Source organism: Crocodylus porosus, unplaced genomic scaffold (genome assembly GCF_001723895.1).
Source record: "Crocodylus porosus isolate Cpor-Errol unplaced genomic scaffold, CroPor_comp1, whole genome shotgun sequence".
In the NCBI taxonomy this organism is placed as follows: Eukaryota; Metazoa; Chordata; order Crocodylia; family Crocodylidae; genus Crocodylus; species Crocodylus porosus.
The window spans coordinates 96,224,812-96,248,105 of record NW_017728947.1 but is presented as its reverse complement, the minus strand read 5'-3'; the positions used below and the strand labels follow the sequence as shown (position 1 = coordinate 96,248,105).

General features: G+C 46.0%; 1 protein-coding gene across 3 annotated transcripts in view; it reads right to left on the bottom strand.

Moving 5' to 3' along the window:
• Window positions 1–11,153: 11,153 nt before the first annotated feature.
• The window catches only part of EML1 (echinoderm microtubule associated protein like 1), a 192,299-nt gene continuing 180,158 nt past the window's right edge, over window positions 11,154–23,294 (bottom strand). For all 3 annotated transcript variants that reach the window (XM_019552500.1, XM_019552499.1, XM_019552501.1), the window contains 2 exons: window positions 13,046–13,176; window positions 11,154–12,719 (listed from right to left, as the gene is read on the bottom strand). In XM_019552500.1, coding sequence (XP_019408045.1) covers window positions 12,594–12,719; window positions 13,046–13,176 — 257 coding nt within the window. In that variant the 3' untranslated portion in view covers window positions 11,154–12,593. The remainder of the gene's footprint in view (window positions 12,720–13,045; window positions 13,177–23,294) is intronic.

Genomic DNA, 23,294 nt, shown 5'->3' with positions numbered 1-23,294 from the left:
GCCGCCTGGAGCGGGCACGGGTCGGCGCTGCCGCCGGGCCCGGCTGCGGCCTTCGCGGCACCGCGGCCGCAGCTGTGGCAAACCCCGCTCCGCGACCGGCCTGCACTGAAGACACTGTGGCGTGGCTTGGCAATTATACACACGCTGCCTTGACAGTTATCAATAGAAAACAGATTTCCGTTTTTCTTTTCCTAAGATAATAAAAACAGGCCTATTTCTCTTTTTTAATTTGCAGTCCAGCCTTGCGTCCCCCCGCTTAGATGGAGATTTTTGTTCTGCACGCATCCTCTGCAGAGCTCGCTGAGCTGCAAGCCCCCGACTTGCTTTTGCCCCGTTAGCCACTCCGAACCGTCAGCGGCATTGCAAGGGGTGCAGCGACTTGCACGGCTCTGACCTGGGGCTGCCGCAGCGTGCAGGGAAGTGACTTGCTCTGTACCGGTATTTCCAAGTATCCTAGATGACCTCAAAAAGGAGTTTTAATAGGAAAAACATTCTGTGCCTCATATGTTTCAGCATCACAGCTGCAAGCTTCAACCTGACAAAAAATTCCAAACACTTGTTAACATCTAAGTAATCACATTTTTTGCAGTACAAGGGACAAGCAATGATTGTTTCCCAGGTCTTCACAATGATTTTTTTGGTCATAGCAGCTTTAACTTACAAGGTGCTAAATGTTAGATAAATGCTAAGGAAAATAGTGAAAATGTGCATGCTAAACCCATCAATGGTGTCTCTGCAGTTTCCCTGGGCTTTTGTTTTAGTGTAGGAGAGGGGCCATAAGTGTAAGCCACAAATATTCAATTTTAAGTGTGCAGCATTGATTCTGGTTACATTGCAAGATCTGCTTCAGATGCCTTGCTGATTAATGTGCCCATTCACTGTTCAAGAAGCCCAGCTATATAAAGAAAGAGAAGCTCTTCCTGTTTGAAATTATTCAAGGACTATTTACATTTAACCATCTGCCAAGATACCATTGAGCACAAGCTCCCTTGCAAGTGGGACTTCCCTATAGCAATTGAAAACTCCCTGTACATAACAATTGTATCTGTATCAAATGGGATATAAAGCTATTATTGTGTAACTGTCATATCTGCACCCTCCTGTACAGATACAAATTTAACCATTGCAACTTGAATCCTGGTTTATTCAGGATTAAGTTTACAGCAGTTTAGCTAGCTTGGATTGCTGCAGGAGCATGCAGGCTTAACAATATATCATAACTGCTGATGTGCACTCACAAGCAGCTCAGCCTCCCCTTTTAATGTGGTTAAAAGTTATGATTGTCCACAGTATGCATCATTTGTGGCTCTCCCCAGCCATTTGTATGACTCAACTCTGACAAAAGCCAAACCCCTGTGAAGGTATGGAGTCCCCCATAAGTCTATGTCTAGACACACAGTTAGTTCACCTTACAGAATTAATGCCTTACATCAGAAGGACTTTAGGTTAGGGACAATATCTGCTTCTGTGTTTGTTCAGCACCTTGCACAATGAGCACTAATCCAGATTTGGGATGTTAAGTTCTCCTGTAATATATGTACTTTCTAACTATAGCATAATAGCCTATTCTACATGAGTAGTGGTTGTAGAATCTGACATGATATATAATATTAAAATGCATATGTGATTAAATTTACTTAGAAAATGGAAATCATCTTCTCTTCGTTGTGTGTATACATCTAGCTCAGCATCTCTCAAGACGGTGCAATCCAGTTCTTTGCATAAAGAAACAGAGGAGCGTTAGGCATAATACTGAAATTCTCCCACTTGTACAGACTCATCCAAATTACCTCTCTGATGACATTACTAAAAGGTAACAAGCATGTCTGGAAAATAAAACCTATTTTATTTTGATCCTGAGTGAGTAACCCTTCAAAGCATGGGTCATTGCCTAGCCCATGTGCCACATGGTAGAAAGCACACAAAAATGAGGACACATCAAATTCCTGTTTCATGACAATATTCATAGAATTTGAAATATAAATAAAATTGCAAATCCAAATTTGATGGTGGGCACAATTTTTATTTAAAAGTATCACTTCTTAAAGCAAAGGTTGTGATTATAATAAACTGCAATATCAAATAGGAAAAAAACATAAGTAAAGCATGTTGTATTTTTTTTAAACCAGAGTAGGCAAGGAAGTCTGATGTAAAGCTGCATGAAAACTTTCTATTCAGACATCTTCTGCCTATACTTCTCAGCACACAAGGACACCCAAGGTTACACAGAACCCCTTTATAAATACATGATACTACAAGTGATGCATGTCAGAGAAATGATTCAGCTATTCATGAACATCAGGAGAAGCAGAAAGCACCTGATTAGAGACAAGGACTGGATGTCACTATTCCTGGCTCACCTATAGAGTGGATGCAGTTTCCTCAGTGAAGTTGCAACCTTTCAGTGCCTTGGTTTTCCCAGCTCTGAAATGTGTAGAATATCAACCTCTTAAAGATGTTCTGCAGCTTGTTTGTCAAATGATTTGGGATAGCAGAAGTAAAGTGATAAGAGAGTTTTCTGCGTGTTGGTCGAACAGCATATATATTCTATATAATAAAGGGTTTAGTCCATCCGTCTGTGTGTCTGTCTGTAATGCTCTTGGGAGGTGTGGCTCTAGCCAGTGCTGTGTGTGGCTCAAACTGCCCATCAAGAATGACAGTGGGGATGGAGCAGAGGGGTGAGGGTGGCACAGGGTGGTGGTGGAGGGCACGGTGGGGGCAGCGTGGGATGGCGGAGTGCTGCCATGGTGGAGGGGCCACGCTGCGCTCCCCAACTCAGCCCTGCTTTGTGGTGGCAGTGGCAGTACGGTGCTGGCCTGCTATTATGGCGGTCTTCTGTCCCCCTTCATTCTTGACGGGCAATTCGCTAATCTAATAAATATTTTGCAATACACACACACATTGTGTAATATATATGCAGTTAAATGTGTATCTAAATCTAGATATATAGATATAAATATATAGATATATGCAATTAAAAAAAGAGAAAGGCAAGACAGAGGCAATTTCACATGTTGCCATATATGCTCAATCTATAGCTTCTTAATCTCCAGACTATTAGACACAGGTAGTACAGGTCAAATCTTTATCTTACTGAAATCTATTAAGCTTTGGTAGGACCAGTATTTGATCCCAGGGGTGTGTCCCAATGAGTGCACACACAAAGTTTGAGGCACTGCAAACTACATGTGATGCACATGCACCCATTTGCCACGATGCTAATTTGAAGTGCTGAGATTTTGTTGACACTGGGAGATCGGGAGATCCTGGTGTAAAAAAACCTAAAAAAAGCTGCTGAAAAAAGTGGTGTGGCACACATAGCAGCAGTGTGCGCTATGAGAAAGGGAGCCTGGCCATTAGAACCATGCTCTGGCTGCTAGCCAAGCTCCAAGTGGCGACCTCAGTGCTGCTGCTGCCTTTGGAGGCCCCCAGGACCCCAGGTAAGGCTGCTAGGGCCAGCACAGGTGCTGTACCCAGCCTTCCCTAACCCACCCAGCTTACCTTGCCATGCACTGGAGTGTGCAGGCAGGGGCATGCCCAGGAACAAATAGCAGCAGCACAAATATGTACGTTACTATCTGCCATTGCTGTCTGTCCCACAGGAAATGCATGCTCACCAGGACATGCCCAAGGGAACTACTGTGTTGTGTACCCGTTATCACCACTACCTGTAATACTTGTTTCAGTGGTCCAAATGTTGTATCTTGGGGCCGGTCTCAGAGCAAGGAAACTTTGGAAGAACACTTCATTTGGATGTTTTGTCATTTAGCTGGAATCCTCTCCTGCAAGCTGCAGGGCAAGCCATTCTGGTATTGCCATTGTCATCAGAGACTGGGTGGAAACAGAAATCATATTTTATTGCCTTTGTGCCACTATAAAAATTTCCATGACAGCATAAAGGCCAAGCAAACAGATGTCCATGCCCCTTGTTATGCCACAAGTGCCCTAAATGTGTGTCTGTGACAAAGGTGATATTAATTTATCCTGCTATTTAGCAGCTGGCATCTGTCTGCTCTGTGGCATAAGAACCTGGGCACCTCAGAGCTGCCTACACTCTCCATCTGGTGCTCCAGAGATTTGAGGTTCCTGATTCTGTGCATTTTGGAAATTCTTGGGATTGGGCCCCTCAACCTCGAGGCACTCCTCACTGGCTTTCTCTTCCTACAGAGAAATGCCCTGGGGAATCTTAGGGCATGTTTCTGTAAGCAGGGAAAACCAGAGTTTCCTGCCTGGAGAGATGGGCCCCTGGGATCTCCCTCAGCAACAGCAGCTCAGCCTGTGCTACTAAAGCAGCAGCAATAGAACCTGCTGCTCAAGTGAAGAGAGCCCAGGAAGCCTCACCCCCTCCCTACCTACCCTACCCTACTCTCCAGGGGTCTTTATAGTTCTCCCTATCCTCTTCCTTCACCCCCAGAGCACTGAAAAAGTTTGCAATGCCTCTGTTCATATCAATCATCCTCAACATGCAGTATCATTCAGACATGTGAGATTTAGGTTTGAGCTCATATGCAACCTCCATGCAGCACCAATGGACCTGGTATACCGTGATAGGCTGCATCCCTGACATCTGCAACATTATCTCATGGTAATAGTCCAGGTCCTATTCCCAACGGAAGATATGATGGATGACACACAGAAGACCTGTAAGCTGGTGGTAGAGAGGGTGTCACGTTAAGCATATCACAGGCAAACAACAAAGCCATGTTACAGGAAAAGAGGGTCAGACAGAAGCTGTACTGGAAGAGGAAGAGAGAAAAAGAAACAGACAATGAAAGTGTGGATCATTAGAGAGAAAAAACATAGTAGGGCTGGACAATGAGTAAGAGGAAGAGAGTAGGACAAAGGACAAAAGCAAGGGGACATATGGGACAAGTGGGACTCAAGGAAGCAAATGGGAACAAGGCAAATATAAAGAGGGAAACTGAGAGCGAACCCACCAGGTATTTCAGAAAAATGAACAAGAGAGAATAAAGGGGTGGGAAATGAAGGAAAAACCAGTAAAGAAAAAGGAGGGGGAAAAAAAGAAGGGGAAGAATGAACATGGAAGAGAAAAAAAGAGGGAGAGAGAGAAGGGGGTAAGGAAATGGAATGGGAAGAAGAAAGGTAGGAAAAGACATGCACCTAGAAGGCTAGTCAGCTTTATTTGGTATGCTCAAGCTCTCAGCTTTTATTGTACACTTTTGTGTGAGAAAAAGGGAGCTGGATGAAAGGGAAGCAGACAATTAGGATCCCAGAGAAGGAGTTGGGGGTTGGAAGGAGAGTATTCAGGCCAGTATGTGGGCTGAGAGAGGGAGGAGCATGCCAGAACTTTTATTTTTCCAGTAAATACCCTGTGAGAGTATGGGTTATGATCATTAAAGAGTTTTGGGCAGGAAATAAAGGTCTTACAGGAAGCTGGAAGGGAATCAACTATGTGTCAGGCCTTTGGGGAGCTATATTAGAGTTATCTATCCAAGGCCATTGATGTCTTCCTTTAAGGAGTTTTACATGTAGCTTAAGCAAAGGAGATGGAAACAAGGCAGCTCACAGTCTGCATAGAACTACATGGTGAAAGTGCTGAAATGTGTCTTGAAAGAGGCCAAACCATTGTGTGTCCAACTGTGCCTTGCTGGATTCTGAGTAATGAATGACTGTAGGGTTCTAACAACATTTCCAGAGATATTTCTCCATATGAGGGAGGGTGGGGGCAGGAAGCAGAATTTATGTGCAAGAAACTAATTTTTCCTTCAATTAATAACTTTTATCTTCCTTGAAGAAATGGCAGCTGAGACTTTATATAAGGCTTAGCCCCACCTTTACTGAGAATTGCCAAAACCTGTGGGAGTTTAACCAAGGCTTTCTCCCTGTGGTGGTATGTATAGGTGATCTGGGCCCCCAGAAAGGAATCTGCACCTTTGCTATCACTTAAAGAGGAAGTTGTACTGAGACAAGTAGTGGCTTGTTTGGTAAGGGTATTATTATTATTATTATTATTATTATTATTATTATTGTTGTTGTTACTACATCCCAGCAGTAGTCTCCAGAGTTTCAGAAGGTCAAAGCACAGCTGAACCTGGCTGGGCTTTGACCCTTAAAGCCAATCACAAGGGGAAGGCAACAACAGCCAATCTAAGAGTGTCAGACACAGAGGATTGCTGTGCTTGTCCAGCTGAAGATAGTCTGGAATGTACAGATTGTTAAACTGTGTGTGGCCAGATACTTTGTCATACAGGAACCATAAATACTGGAAATGCCAGACAGCTTTTAGCTTAAAGCGCCTGTCAGTTCTTTCTCCAGCTGCTACAACCCTTGGCCAAGGAGTCTTGGAACTCAGCTTCTGCTCTTTTTAGATGGTGTAGTCAAGCCATAACACTTGAACTTGTGGAATAATCACTTCTGTAGCAATATGCTGATGTCATAAACATAGAATTATGACTTCACTGAAAGCCGCAGCAAAAGAAAAGACAGATCAGGAAGGAGGAACCGAAGCCCCAGCACCTGTCTCACTGAGAAAGGGAATCCAGACTGAACAGTCAAGTAAATTGCCTCTGCATAATTGCATTTCCTTCAGGTTGCCTCCTCTTAAACATGCCAGAGCAGCAAGAGGGCAATGCAAAGATTACCGTAATTCACCTTGTCTAACAGCTGGAAAACGCAGCCAACATTTTAATTTTGCCATCTAACAATAACAACCCAAAGCTCAGAGGGTATTCTTTTAAGACCGCTATCTGAAACCTAGAGAAAATGCAGCTCATGTAGTCCGATTTTAGCCCCCAGAAAGTTTTTTAAGTCAATGGCTCAAAACCCAGCAGCTCCCATTGAAAACCTGATCAGTAAACAATAGGGGTGTGGAAAACAGGCCATATTTGATTCCGAATCAACCCAAATCGGGGACAGTGATTCAATTCATTGATTCGGATCACTGTCCCCGATTCAATTCAATTCGATCAAATCCAAATCTGAAGATTCGATTCTGATTCAGAGAATCAGCTATTTGGCCATAGACACAGCTTTAAAATGTTTTTTCTACATACCTCAAGGTACCAGGTGTGGCTTGTGAATGCTGTGATACTGGGGCGGATGAAGCGTCCCACAGGAGCTTCAGTTAGGGGGTCCTGTGTGCTTGGTGGCAAACCTGGATGTGGACAGGAAGTATTTCCGGTCCACTTACAGGTCTGCCGGCGAGCACACTCAGGGCCCCCCAGCTCAGCTACTGGCTGCAGGGGGACCCTGGTTGCCCCCCTAGACCCAGGAGGCACCAGTCACTGAGCTGGTGGGGCTCTGTGCGCTTCCTGGCGGACCCAGAAGTGCTTCTGGTCCACTTCTGGGTCTACTGCCAAGCATGCTGAGGAGCCCCCCCACACTCTTGGTGGATGCTCCATGTGCCCCAGCATCTCAGCATTTACGAGCCACCTCGTACCTTGAGGTATGCAGAAAAAACATTTAAAGCTGTATCCATGTCTGAATCATCAAATCTTTCCTAATCGATTTGGAGGGTTCTGATTTGATTCGGAAAGATTAAATTCAGTTCAGATTCGCAGATTCGGCCACCGAATCGGGACAAGTCTCTGCCAAATCAAATCAGGGACGGAAGCTTCACGCAGCCCTACTAAGTAGATACCCACATGGGATGCAAAATAACTCTTTTGAAAATCAGGCACTAAATGGTCTGAAATAATAAAGTCATCTACTAATAGGTAAAATCCCCTTTTCTTACAGACCTTCTCTAACGTCCCTTCCACTCCTCTAGAGTGGCCTCCATTATGTTTTCACTGACCTTCCTTATACTCAGAGAAATTAAGACCACAGTTACTTGAAAAAAATTTATGCAGTTATGAACACTCACTTGTTCTTCCCAAATCCTCCTAATATCTTCACCATGAGGCAATCTTCCTACATCACTAAACTCTCCCTTGGCTACGAAAATTCAAAAGAGATTAAATTAGATATATATTAGAGCAAGCAGAACTTTCTCTTAGACCTGCATCCCTCTTCTGAGGTGACAAGATTTCATCAATGCTGCCTGCAGAATATCCTTTGAATCCTGTGGGTAGACAGATGCACCAACATTAGCATCCTCTTGCAAGCAAATGCATGAGCATCACGACAATGATCATCCAACATCAACTTTGCTGGGCCAGCCACATCTTCCAGATGTCCAACTCCAGATTCTTGAAGCAAGTTTTATTCTCCCAGCTCGGTCAAGGCATACCCTCAAGAGGAGGGTAGAGAAAATGTTTCAAGACATCCTCAAGGCCAGCTTGAAAAAATGCAACATCAACATCAACTTGTGGGGGACTATTGCCCAGAACTGCCTCAAATGGAGGGAGTCTGCTGCAAGGATCTCAGTATTTTGAAAGCTTACAATGACAATAGATGAAAAAATGGAAGTGACAGAAACAGCACGTCATGGACCAAAGCAAGAACTCAGAGTCACCCACCCTGCACAGAAATGTGCTCGAGCTGCAACAGAGTCTGTCAATCCTGGGTAGACCTTGTCAGTCATTTTCAGACCCCATCATGGAAGACAATCATCCTAGACTTTGAAGGACTGCTGATGATGTTGTAAAATAAATATTAAGTCTATTCGTTTGTAATTAGGGAACAGAAAGAAGGAAAGAAAGATGGAACTTATTCTTTCCTCACATATTTTAGTCTCAGAGAAATTCATCCTGCTGTCACCCTAATTTACTCACCTTTAATCCTCTCCCCTTGGAGGATAAAGTATTTAAATGAGTGGAATTAGATCTAAAAATCTCTATTTTTGAACCAGAAAATTGTCCCTAACAAGCCAGGAGAGCTGGAGCATAATATAGCAATACAGAGGAGAAAGAATAGAATTTATTTTGCCAACATGCTAGCACTCTTACATAAGCACATTACATAAGTAATGGTAGCATAACAAAATTCAGTAGTTAAAATGGGAATGGAATTCAGGGGCCTGAGCCAGACTGTGCCCATAAGGAGTCCTTAATCCTTGTAAGGGCTAGGAAACTTCACACGTTTCAATTGTCATATCAACCCAGTGAGGACTGGTATTACATAACTAGTGGCAACTCCAATGAGATCATTCTGTAGATTCCAATAAGACTCCAAAGGGCTGAAGCATTTAGTCCCATGTTCCATGCTACAAGTTTCCTCCTTAACTTCAAGGGAGGAAGTTACACTTTCAATGCTTTCTCATTTGTGCATACCTCCAAAGCTCCCCCCAGGAATGGCTCTTCAGGACAGAAGAGGCACCTGTGTAGGAAAAAAATGTGTGCGAGTGTGTATAAAACAAAATGTGTATGCATGTTTATCTTATGAGGGAAATCCCATCAGATGCTGGGCCATTCACCTGAACCTACCCAGCCACAAATGCAAATCCACCATCATGTGGAAGGCAACTTCCTCTTGTTAAGATTCTTTTAAGTATCAGATACCTCCAGTGTCTCATAAGTAATCTCACCATCTGTGAGATTTTTGAAGATATGATCTAGTTCTTTGTGAAGGACTCCAGTTCAGTAAATGGTTACATCTCAGAACAGAGCTGCATGAAGTGGAAGCTGTCAGACTTCATAGAAGGATGTTTCCTTTGTATCAAATTACTTGTGATAAAAAAGAACAGTAAAAAGCCACAACATTTTCTAAATTAATACTTTTTGAAAAACTGATCTCATTCATGCTTTCCTGGGATGACATGGGAAATGCTAATAATTACACAAAGCTTAAGTTTTCTATATTTTGACAAATAATTTGAACCAAAACATTTTTTGTTCAGATTTGCTGGAAACGGGTTTTTTTGTCGTGGTTTGCTTTTTCTTCTTTCTTCTCCCTGCCCCTTAGTTTTCAGTTCTTCATCCAGAAAATAACATAATGCAAAGATAAGGAAGTTCTTTTCAAGCAAGTGAATGACTTCCTAAGGTTGGTAGGATTAGTGTGATAGGTCCAGACAAGAGGAAGAATGTCTTGCATTTGAAAGCTCAGTTAACTTAGTCCAACCACGCAGTTGGTCAAATAAAAGGTATCACTCCAAAGATTACTTGCCTCTTTCTAAAAGATCACCTTCTAGGATCAGAATTCTTGGCCCAGGTCAGCACATTTGCCCATGCATCCCTCACGAGTCCACAAAGAAACACAGTTTTATTCAATAGCAGAAGTACAGGAAGGATATATCTATAGATTGGATCTAGTGACAATCTCCCTTGATCTGTGATTCTCAGATGGACTGACAAAAATTCTTAGTTTTTATAGAAAATGGAAGGATGGAAGGGTAGACATGTTAAAACCCAAGATAACTAAAGGCACAGGTTGAAAGAGACTGAAAAACCTGACTTCTGATTATCATAAAGAGTTTGTGAGAAGCAACAGGTCATCTGCAAATCCTAGGAAGTTCAAAATCCTGTAAACAAGATCAGGAAAACATAAGCATTCAGTTTCAAATGTTAATGGCCTTCATCAGGGGTCAGCAGCCCATAGGCAGCATTTAGTGGTAGAGGGGCCTTCTGCAGGTGCTCTCCGCTTGCCACCATAGGGACAAAGGCTTGCTGTAGGTGTTTCCCTTATGCTGCCAGGGAGACAAGCAGAAGTGGCAGCAAGTCCTATTGACCCCCCACCTCCAACCCAGGACTGGCTATTCTAGCCCACAGCCAGAAGAATTGCTAACCCTGGGCGTACATTATTTCCTGCTCTCATGAAACTATGTGGCAGGAAGTTTAGGTCTCCTAAGTCAGTGTTAATCCTGGAAGACGTGGTACTGCAGAGGATGATTTGAGGAACTTGAAGGCTGTCAGAAAAGACCCTGAAGGCATATATAAGGACAGTAAAAAAGCATTTCTGCGAAGGGGCCCTCTGCAGTCAGTGTGGCTGGAAGGACGATAAATATATTTTGTGGGCGCTGCTGACTTTAGTGGGGTTACGGTGTCATTTTACATGACAAAATTTAAAATTATCTGAGTTATTTTTTAACTCAAAGTTGAGGATGAAAGAGAGACTGAAAAACCTGACCTGAAAAAGCTGAGTTTTGTGTATGTATATATCTTACATACACAAAACTCAACTTCTATTCCTAAATAACCTATGAATATGAAAATTTCATTTGGAATTTACGAATTTGTCCCATTAAATGAAAATACATCTTAGTAAAACTTTAATATAGAAGTGAATTAGCTGCACAGTAAAAATACATCAAAACATTTCACTTTGATACATGTTTATTGGTGCCCTGCACTTTCAGTGTAGCAGGCTGGAGATGTAATAAAAAAAGGTTCCAAAATTTACTGATTCTATTTCATTTAACCCACTCTAAACAACCAGTGCTTTAGAGTTCAAAGAATTAACATTTTTACTGCCTATTACAAGCAAAATTTTAATATTAACTTTTCAGAGTCTGCTTAGAACTCTGCTCTTTTAAAATTCTTTAGATACATTCCTCAAGGTAAACAAGAAATTTCAATCTCTGTCACAATCGAAATTGATAAGGCCTTCTTTACCCATTTTATATCACCTCCATTATTAGTTCATTGCAAAACACAATCTTATTTCATACTATAAATATCCATCCATGCACAAAACACAGGGGCCAGAAGTTACACATTAATATTTCATGTAGGCTTCCAAGACTTCCTTTACCCTCTGCAGGTTTGTGGGTACACTTAAAAAGATATCTTTAGACTTGGTCTACTTGGTCTTAAAATACAAATATACAATATCCATAAGCATAAAAAAGTAAAGCCTAGATTGCCTTACCATTTGTTATGAATTGCTAAACTCTTATACATGTACATTATAGCATCATGCTGATTAATATACATATTAGTTAAATATATCAATCATTAATTGGGATGTGGCCAAGTTTTGTTTGTGTTTTTTAATAAGAAACTGTTCATATACAAGTAAAAAAGATTTTTAATTTAAACTTACTTGGAACACCTGAACCAGATACACATCTGTAAACCCTGCTGAGATATTCAAGTTACATTGGGGCATAACCAGCTATGTGAAAGAAAATATAACTCCTCATTGGTGATATATAATGTATGCTATTTCCTAGAAAATGCAAATGATTAAATTCGAACATTTACATTTTCCTATTTAGACATTTTAATTATTGTGTGTCTTCCAGCTTTCTTGATACTTTTAGTATCAGTTCATCACTGTCAATCAGAAACAACTCAGTACCTCAGTGTTGCCACAGATTTTCTAAATAAGGTAGATATACAGTACAAAGTGTAGATAGTGAAACAATTAAGCATGTATATACAGTATGTTGAAAGGCATTTTTGTGACCATTTTAGTAGAGCTTATAGAAAAGAATTAAGATAATTACCGGTTCTGTTGATATCACTGTATTGCAAACTTTCAAGCCACATTTTTATATTAAGCTTGTACTGCTTTGTATATTGTACAATAAAAGAAAAATAAAGATCATTCTTAAGATGTGACACTTAATCACTGAACTGAGTAAGGTAACCAGCACAGGGCTTAATTTTCCTGAGGTTTGTAAGAATTTTTAAAGAAAATCACAGTGACCAGGCTAAACTGCAAACGTACTGTTAAGTTTTAAATATACAGTTTATACAGAACTTCTGCGCATGGTCATCTCACGATTATGCGTGTTCACACTGCTGATTCTTCTATATAACTCGCCATTGCATAATACTTGTATCTTTTCCACCTGTGGAGATGAGATGGGTGTCTTCACATAGAAAATCTACATTAGTTACATGACTACTATGTCCACCATATACATGGCTCGGAGCCTGGAAAACACCAATACAGGAGGTTATTACTGCAGAAACTATAAATTACTTTAAAAAAATGCTTAGTGATATACAGCACTTAAACTACTATAAATTAAACTGTTGCATTATTTCTATTAATTCAATCAGGTGGTTTTAAAATGCGTGCCTTATAATCAAGTTACACACACATTTATCTATGTATAGTATTTTACTCATATAAAGAATGGTATAGATTCCTTTTTTTAACTTGTAGTTTATTGTATTTTCCTTTTATTTAGGCGAGTAACATTTTCAATGCTTGTAAGGCTTTGCCAGACCAGACACTACCAAAGCAAATTCCTTACCCTAAACTGTGAACATGGATAGGAGAAGAGATGTACTTTGCCAAAATCATCTCCTGTTGATAGCAGTTTTCTGCCATGTGATCGACAGACAGCATTGATATCTGTTCCATCTGAACCTTCTGGCCATACACCTAAAAATGGAGTAACTGATTAAATATTTCTGATATGCATACAAAATACATGTGTTGATTGATGTCCTAACAAAAACCTAAGCTATGAGGTCACTGTAAATAAAAAAACCTAAAAACATGACTAGTGATTTAGGCCCTAAATGTATTTGCTTAACTTTAAGCTTATAAATAAAAATGAAGATCTGAGGGTGTAGACAGACATTTGAAACATTTAAAAAAATGGAACATTTCAACTGATAACAGATATACAGCCCCCTACTCCCCTTCAAAATTGCTGCACTAGCAGGCAACAGCAGTGCTTTCCAGCCAGGGGAGCAAAATAGGGATTGCTCGGCCCTTTGCCTCCGTTCTCCTGCTCTGCACTCCCATGACAGGGGAAGGGAAGGGGGGAAGCAGGGCAGATTGTCAGTAAGCACTGCCCACACCTTCACCACCCCAGGGTCTCTGTCTGCAGCACCTAGAGTGCAGGAAGTCCACAGGATGTCCGCAACAGCCACAGTACGGGAAAACTGCGGCACCCTGAGTACCCAGAGAGCCAGTAGCCATTGCCCTTAAATGCACACTGGAAGATTATTACAAGATACAGCCCACTGCACTTTTTTCACACAAATCCTACCTAAAGTACCACTTTGGTTGCTTACAAGAAATGACATTATTAAAACATTGATAACATAATTAATGGAGGCATCAACAAGATACAACCATGTTATAATGTTACAATGGAGTTGTTAAATGCTTTTGTTACTCACTGCAGACCAGTACTGGTTGTTGCTCTCATACCTATGGGTGCATCCAGGATCTTGTAAAGGCAGGACAGGGTGGGGAACCAGCAACTAGTGCTGCAGGGATGGCCTTACCCCCACTCCCAACTACCCCACACCACTGGGGCCGGCAGACTGTGTCACAGGACCAGCAGCCACGGTCTTTTCTTAAGTGCCTCAATCAAGTAAGAATCTTCCTTCCCCACCCCCTTCTTCCTTGTGTTTAGCAGCACGTCCTCCCCCTTCCCAGATGTTCCCTCCCACTGCCCCTCTCCCCTGCCACTGCTGTCACTGCCCCTGCTGTGTGGGGGTGGTCTGGGGGTGGGAAGGCTGCCCTACTCCAGCCAGGCTGCATATGGAGCCAGGCTCAGCCAGAGACAACAGGAGCATGCAGGTTCTCTTCCCCCCCCACCTCGCTCCCAGGTGACAGGGAACACCTGGGGAGACCAAGCAGGGAAGAGGAACCTGACTGCTACTGCTGCTGTCCCTGGCTGAGCATGGCTTGCTGTGGAGCCCAGCTGGAGCGGGGCAAGTGTGGCTGCTGAGCCTCCCCCTCCTCTACCCACCCAGGTCAGCTGAGCTGTCAGGAGCAGTGGATGAGGGAGCTGGGAGGGGACAGGCCATGCTATAGAGAAAGGAGTGGGAGGAGGAGGGATTCTTGCTTCCTTTGGGGACTTAAAAAAAGTCCCTGATTTTATCCCACAGCGTTGACTGAAAGGAGAATGAAAGGGGAATGCCACTTCTCCCCTCTGGATCTGGCTCAATTAACCTCTAATTAGATTGTTAGTTCTTCAGTGTATGGACCACATTTGCATATATGGTCTGTAAAGTCCATGAATGCTTGTGTGGTGTAAAATATAATACAACACAAATGAATATGAAAACTTTACTGTTTGTACAATCATATACAGACTTTTCTGCATTCTAAGTGTTTTTATTGACTTTCGTACTTCAGATTTTATTTGCTCCCTCACTCAGCAAAAAAGGCTGCTTAACTGTAAGAGTCCACTCAGAACAAGTTGATTTTTCTATGTTTTGTTAAATATTTAGAACTGGAACACTAAATATCATAATTAAGTGACTTCCCCTGCTTATAAACTGTGGCAGGGCACTGTTGGTACCAACCACTTAAAGGGCCTGGAGCTGGCAGCTGCCAGGTGCTGGATGAGGGCTGCCCATATAAACAGGACAGTTCTGCTGCTGGAGGCCAGGCAACAACACTGCCTGGCCCGAGGGCTGCTGGTATCATCTGGAGGTAAGGGAGGAGCTCCTGGTCCTGGGTATGACCTAAAACTGCACCTTGCTGGGAATGGGTGGCCTGGTGGGGCTCCCAGTTGCACAGGAGCCCCCAGGAAATGCCAGGCCAGTTACCACCCTGGTGAAAGGCGGGTCGGGGCGCCTTAACCCCTACCCCCCACCACTGGGTGGGTTACCCCTTGTTGGAGGGTCTGGAAGATGGACCCAATGGAAAAAGAGTAAGGCCATAGACTCACACCTGTCTGAATTTCCACTGACTGGCCCATGCTGGGGCCAGGACTAGAAGGGTCAAAGGGCAGGGGCCCACCACGTGGGATGCCCAAGAGCCGAGGGCCTGGGGTCCTGACTGGCCTGGAGGTGGGCCAGGGCCAGTGAGCTGAAGGTCCGGGGGGGAGCACACCCAAAGGGGAAGCAGTTGAGCTATGCTGCCCGGTATGAAGGTGGACTAAACCGCCTGAGGGGAGGAATCCAGGTGGGGTTCAATTAGGAGGATTCTGGGGCCCAGTGTGGGGGCTTGGTGATGATGATAACATCTAGATGCCATCAGCGAGGCTTGGGCTGCAGTTTATGGGAGGAACGGAGTTGCAGATAACACCCCCTGGCATCAAGGCAGGAAATGGACAGCCTCTCACTTAATTACATCATTAATTATTTAACAACAAGGCGTGGTGGGCGAGAAGGCGGGCAGTTAGCCCAGAAACAGGTGGGCAGGCCATGGTTGGATTGGCCCGGAGTAGGCCCCCTGTTACATAAACCCATACAGGTTGCAAAACCTTAAGAAGGAAGTGGTTTCAGGTTTTAATCACTGACACACCTTATATTTTGTATAAATATGCTATACAGAATAAATTAAAACAGTTTTGTGATTACTACAAACAAAATGGCAAAAGAGGAAAGTATTATTTCCTGAAGTCCCACTGATTTCACCAAAACTCTGCAAGTGTCCACTTGTAAGACATGAAAGCACAAAAAAAAGAAGAGGGACATGCATGAGAAAGATAATGAAGTGTTCAGTTGATATATCAGCATTAGAGTAATGTTGTAGCCATGAGGGTCCAGGAATTAAGAGGGGCAAGGATTTACTTGGGGTGATATCTTTTACTCCAACCATGCAGTTGGGAGATGTCATTGATTAAAAAGTGCCAACAAAAGCAGGAAAAAAGAGGTCAGTAGAGTTCTAGCTACATAGCAGAGCAATTAATTACAGCAGTGGGGCTGGGGTTTAGGAGCAATGCAGTGCAGGATGCCTGGAGGACCAACCAGGCCCATGTGATGTACCACTTCATGTCCACACATAACATGACACTGAATCAGTTCTCAGTGAACCGATTCAAAATATTACTTGATTTTGAGATATTCCAGGTGGCTTTAAACCAGTTTAACAGGCCTGCCTGCGTCAGGTTAAAACTGCATTTAAACTATTCTAGCTGTCCATAACCTCAGGGTGTGTACAGAAAAAACCTGAACCATTCCAAGAATTTCACTGATTGGGAACTGTTTCAAAACTTGTCCCTGGAAAGAACCGTCTATGCATACGCTGTTAAGGGTTCCAAGTACAACCTTGCCTTTCAGGGAGCACATTATGCCAAAATGCCACCAAGAGGTGGTAGAGTACCCAGACCATCACGCCTTCCAGGAGTCAGTGCCCAGAGTTCTCCCAGAACTCCTCTGGAGGGGAAGGAAAACTCAGACTTGTGGAGGGGGTTGGAGTGGAAGGGTTGCCGGGTACTGGGGGGCCCTGTGGACCCATTTGTGGTTCCTAAGGGGCTGGGTCCTTTGCCTCCTTCTTCCCCCACAAAAAACTCCTTGGCTTTTCCAACCACTTACATATTCTGCATTGCCAGTGATTGCATAGAGGTATGTGCAGAACAGAACCAGCTGGGTAGGAGCTGCCTGCAAGAGCGCGGCACAAGGAACAAGGCAGATCAGGTTCTTTGGGTAAATCCAATAACTTTTATTAGACCAACCCAAATAGTTGGAAAAATTCTTCTTAGCAAGCTTCTGGGCACAAATACCCTTCATCAGGCGGAGGATGCATCTGCAGATACAGTTCATGAGCTAATTCCCTTCACACTGGGTGCACCTGCATGTGCACGTTACTGCTGTTAACTAATTAGCTCCACAGTAAAGCATCACAAGTCTACATGGAGCAGTAAATTATGGAGGAGTATTATGGAGCAGTAAATTAATTAACTCTGTTAATTAACTGTTGAGGACAGTGCTATCCTACCACAGAGTAATTGTGTGGCAAAATGCATGTGTAGACTGTGAAAAGGGCTGGCTGGGGCACAAGGGTGCTGAAGTGTGGGGACTGCCTGCTGCCTAGCCCCGCACTTTAGCACCCTCATTCCCCAGCCAGCCCTAGCATTGCCTGATGCCACCACCTGGAGCCCAGGGCTGACCCCGTAGAATCCCCTGCCAGCCTGGGGCTGCTGTACTCTGGCTCAAACTTCTGTGGTTTTGGGTACATGTGTAGATGCTGCATCCAGGAGCGGCTGACTCCAGCACAAGCTGTGCTGGAGTTTATCACGTCACCTTAACAGCACATGTAGATGAACCCAATGGGCATGGAATTGACAACCATTCTATTCTACTGTGGTCCCATTGTGCAATGGCTCTGTTCCCCCACCCCACCAAGAATTGACAGATGTGCCCATATCAGTAGGCAATCACCTGCCCACCACTACAAAGACTGCCCTTCCCCACAAAACCTGGCTACCCCCTCACTTCAAGTAAGCCTGGAACCCCCACCCAAGGTCGCTAGCAGCAAAGTGAAAGTGATACATGGGCACCCCTACAGACTGTTGTTTCTGTAGGCAACAGACCTTTGGCCAGTCCTAGTTGCATCTTGGAGCAGCCCTATTGCTACTTAAAGCACACTGAGGCAAAGGAAAAATTGTGGGCTGCTTGCAGTGCCTGGTGCCATCTTTGCAGTTGTTTCATTGCAAGCTACCCACCTCGCTGCTGACTGGCTGAAAGGGCTGCCTTTCATGCAGTCCCATCCCTCACCACTGATTGGCAGATGACTGCCTTTCATGTGGCCCCCACCCTCACCACTGGCTGGAAGAGAGGGTTGGGGCTGTACAAAAGACAGCCCTCTTGACCATTCAGCAGCAGAGGGAGCAGCATGGCACCACCCCCCCTCCACTACTCCGTGCTGTTGGCAGTGTAGCTGGCATAGGGGTCCCAGTGGTGGTAACAGCAATGTCTCACTGCCCCACTCTGACCTCCCATGCTGGGTCCTGCCTATGCCCACTGTGGCTGCACAAATACGGCGGCGGGCACATGCCCCCCCATGCCTCATGCCCCCACCCTACACACACACCCCCTGCCTCACATACTGGGGTCTAAGGTCTGGGGGCAGGGCTAGGGGACTGTTTTCTACTTAAAATATTTACTGGGTTGGGACTGGCCATCAACGTTTACAAATGGGTACTGGTACAAAAAAGGTTGAGAACCACTGTTCTAAGGCTTATATCTGTCCACACCCTCAGCGTATGCACAGAGAATGAGCTGAGGAGTGGATAAAGGAGTGTTAAAAGTTGGAGCTGATTTGCTGCATTTGAATCATTCTCATCTTGTTTACACCTAACAATTAGAAGGTACCAGCTGCTACCCTTCTGAAACCTTCCTGTAGTGGGCAAACTGAGTTATGCTCAGGCTTTTAACTTTAGGCCCTCCCAGAACTAAGCAATTAAATTGAACAGAGTACCATATAAGGCAGTGGGAAAATGAGTGTTGTGAGTGGTACAGGAGGCTAACCAGGTACAGTAGTTTCCCTAAAAGGAAAGGAGACCAAAAATGGAATGATTGGAGTACCTTATCTAAAAAGATGAGGTAAGAAATTTCAGGATTGGACAATTTGAGGTGAGAAAGTTACAAATGTGGTGGATTGTGACAGGGGTCTTCCTGGGGCTAGATCTCGAGTTAGCCCATCCACCTGTCTAGGGTAATCTGCCCCGACTCTCTTGCCACGACTTGAATGTGCCTCTGGTATCCCAAGGGAGAGGATGCCCATTTACTACCCCGATGCCAGGGGGGCATTATCCATGGCTCCATACCTCCCCTATACTGTGGCCCATGCCTTGTAGATAGCATGCAGATTATTACTTACTCCCTGGGTTCAGGCCAGGACAGACTCAGTACACTGCTGGGCCTCTTTCACACTCACATTCACTCTGCCCCCACCTCACACAGGGGCCTCTTGCACTCTGCCCATTACTGGGCCACACTCTACTGCCCTGCTCCCTTGAGCGACCCCACAGTCATCAGGCCTCACTACTCTCACTCTGGGTCAGCACATACAGCAACTTCGGTTCACTCAAGCTCCCCTACTGCATGTGGCCTTGTCCTTGTGGCAAACATTGGGCTGACTCTGCTCCTAGCCCCTCACTGGGCAACTTCATCTTTGTATCACTCATGGGGCTGGCTCATGTCCTGTCCTTTAAGCCACCCCTCACAGCCCTATTCGGTACATCTCTAGTACAGCCCTTCAAACTGCCCTCAACATCCCTACTCAGCACCCCACACATGCACAGTCCGTCAAGTGCCTCTCTGCACCCTGCTCTGTGCGGGCCTCCAAACCAATACTACTCCCCTTGGGGCCTCTGGGGTCTCACAACCCTGCTGGGCTCAGGTGCCCCTCTATAGGTGTACCTGGCCCTGCCCTGCTCTCACAATTACTCACCAGATGGTGGGTGCCAGGGTTGAGGTGCCCCACCCCCCCTTTCACTGAGGGGTAACTGGTCTGCTATTTCTTGGGGGCTGACCTGCCACAGACAGGCCCACAAGACCCACCCCCCTTCCCCAGCAGGGTGCAGTTTCATGTCATGCCCGGGACCAGGAGTCTCCAGCCATCCCCATAGCTCCTTCCCTTACCTCCAAGTTGTTCCAGGAGCAGTAGCTGGGTGATGTTACTCCCTCAGCTGTTAGCTGCTGCCCCAGCCTGTGTGTGCTGGGTCCTAAAATGGCCACCCTAATCAAGCACCTGCCAGCAGCCTGCCTCCAGCCCTTAAACTGGCAGGCACCAAAGGTGCACTGCCACATGGACAAACAAAGGCTTTGTGCTGCCATCCTGCCACCCTTGGAATTCTTATTCGAACAACGGGGATTCCAGAAACTAACATCCCACCTACCCAGCAGGGGATCTGAGGCCGGTACCACCAAAGATCACTGTTGTAACATCTGAAGGGACCACTTGCCCAGTCATACCACAGGGAGGAAACTTGTAATAAAGCATAAGGTTTGTAACAGGGAACCCTAGCCCTGTTACTAGGGCGCAGAGTGGCCCCTTTAAGGCCAGAGTCTTCAGAGTGCAGCCTGTCAGCAAAGCAAGGGTTAAAGGATAGCATTGACTAGGGCTGTCACATGACTATGTGAGAGCTCAGGCCAGAGCTACATAAGCCCTGGACTGAGCTAGCTGAGGGTGGCCAGCCCAGGCTGTGGCAGAGTGTGGGCTCCTGAAAGCTCTAGGAAACTGGGAAGCAGCCCTGCAGATGAGAGCACCAGGCAGAGTGACCCAGAGATGTGGAGTCATGGGTAAGCAGACTAACTGTGTCTATTAGTTCTTTGTTATAGCCCAGGAGCTTAGTGTTTATGTTGTAACTGGTGGTTTGCAGATGAGGCTATGGGGGGGTGGAGACTTCATTAGTACCCACAGGGGCGCAGCTACAGGGCTAGAGAGCCCAGCGCCACAGAGGTGCAGCTACATAGGGCTGGGGCCCAGAGACAGAAGTAAGACTGATTGAAGCTAGTGCCTCAAAGCTGGGCCCAAAACAGTGGGCCTAAGCTAGATGGCTTAGCTACATAAAAAAGGGGTGGAAGCTGAATCTGCTGAAACTCTAACAGAGGGAACAATATGCATTAAAAACCTGCAAAGCATGGGGCATGGTAAAGGGTGGAATATTCAGATCACGTCATCCTCTTCTTTGAAGCTCAGCATTGGCTTCCTGTTTCACCATAACGTCAAGCTTCTTGTCCCCCTGCCTTTTGAGGCTTTTCATCATTTTACCACTGTGGCAGGGCAGTTGGGGTGCCTGCCACTTTAAGAGGCCAGGCAGCCTGTGAAGCCACTGGCAGGTGCGGGCCAGGGCTAACAGGGGGGTCAGCTGGCCCAGGGAGTCAGCAGGTCCTGAAAGAAGGTGGCAGTAACATCTGGAGCCCGATGAGAGAACGCAGCTGGATCACCATTTCAGAGAAGACAGCTGAAGCAGTCTGGAAGTTTGGGGATGAACTAAGGCAGGGCTGGAAAAAATACAGTCTGTGGGCCGGATCCAGCCTGCAAAGCCATTCTGTTTGGCTGGCGGGGCCCCTAAAAATTCAGAAAATTAATAATGATCTGTCCTTGGTTCCTGTAAAAAATGACAGAAACCAGGGGAAGCCCAGTGGGCTCCCGCAACAGCAGGGCCTGCCCAGCCCCACCCTCCCAGGCAGAAGTCCCAGCAGGGGCTTCTGGCCTGGGACTGTGTGACTGCACTACACTGGAAACTCAGGTGTGTGTGTGTGTGGGGGGGGGAAGACCTTGGGCAGGGAAGGAGCCCTGGGAAAAGTGGCCCAGGGAAAAGCTGAGCGCAGGGAAAAGCAGCCCCTTGCCCACCGCTCCCTGCTGCAGCCACTCACAGTCCATATGGGGCTGTCCTGTAACCCACCCCTGCAGCCAACCTGGGCCCCACGCCAGCTCCAGGTTCACCCGTTGGGGCTCTGCATGGTGGCTTATGCGCTGGGCAGCCCAGAGGCGGCAGTGGCAAACACTGCCCAGCACAGTAGGCGGGGGGCCACATTTGCTGCTGCTGTGGAACACCCCCAACAGGTGAGCCCGGAGCCAGCGTGGGGTCCAGGCTAGCAGTACGGGCGGGTTACAAGCTGGTGCTGAGTGTGGGGGATGGGAAAAGCAGCCCCTTGCCCGCACTGTGGCCAGCACTCTATGCTGCAGCCGCTTGCAGTCTGTGGGGCTGCTTGTGCCTGCTCAAGACAGCCCCACTCAGGCTGCGAGCGGCTGCAGCAGGGAGTGCCGGCCACGGGGCTGAGGAGGGGCCACTTTTCCCCACACTCCACACCAGCTCCTTCCCTGCCTGTACTGCGGGGCTGGGGGGCACTGGGAGGCAGTGTTCCAGGGCCCAGAGCAGGGGTCTGTGGAGCTGGGCCAGCTCCTCCCCCTCCCTGCTGGTGCAGCCCAGCTCGGCTCCACAGACCCCTGCCAGCCTCTGGTCCCAAGCTCTCCACCCTAAATAATTGCCTGCCCCTGAACTGAGGGGAGGAGGAGGTTTCTAGGGACCCAGCAAGGGGTCCAGAGCCCAGTGAGAGGCTGAGCATGTGGGATCACGGAGGGTCCAGAACCTAGCGAGAGACTGAGCGTGTAGGACTGGAGAGGGTTCAGGAACCCCAGAAGGAGCGTTAAGTAAGTGAAAGGAAACATCAATGAGGATGACATCTGGGAGGCACAGGATATGGTGTAAAGGAGGAACAGAGCCATGCAATTAGCCCATAAGGCAGTGACCACAGGCACCTGGTGGTCATTTGAGAAAAGCAATCTGGGAAGCCCTAGGGCAGCCCCCCCATATCAAAATAAAACAAAGCATCAAGACGCGATGAGTGATTCCAAAGTGAGGGCTACAGGGACTCCAGGGGTTTCACGGCCATCTGTGGAAAGGCACTCTGCCACAAATATCCCTGTTTCTACACTCTTCTCTTACTGCATTATTCTAGCACCTCTGTAGTTTCAACAAAACCAGTCTTATTTGCCTATTTGTCAGCCTTCTTTGTAACCACCTCAAGGCCTTCCTCCCACAAGCTCTGTTAACCACAGGGCATCTCCCTAAATTTATCTTCAGGGCAGCTGCCCTCTTTCTCCTGCAAATCACTCCTCAAGAACAACTTTTGCTTTAATGGTTGGTCTGGCTGTACTTCAGTGGGATCAGTGGTATACCAGTGGGGTAGGGGGGGCAGGGAGGGGCCATGTCCCTGGGTGCTGACCTGGGGCGGGGAGGGGCCAGGCCCTCCAGGGGTTATTTGGTCCCCCAGCAGCACTTCTGGCAAAACGGGAAGTGCCACCAGTGTTTCCAGGCTCAGTGATCGCCCACCAGCAGACCCCCCCCACCCCCC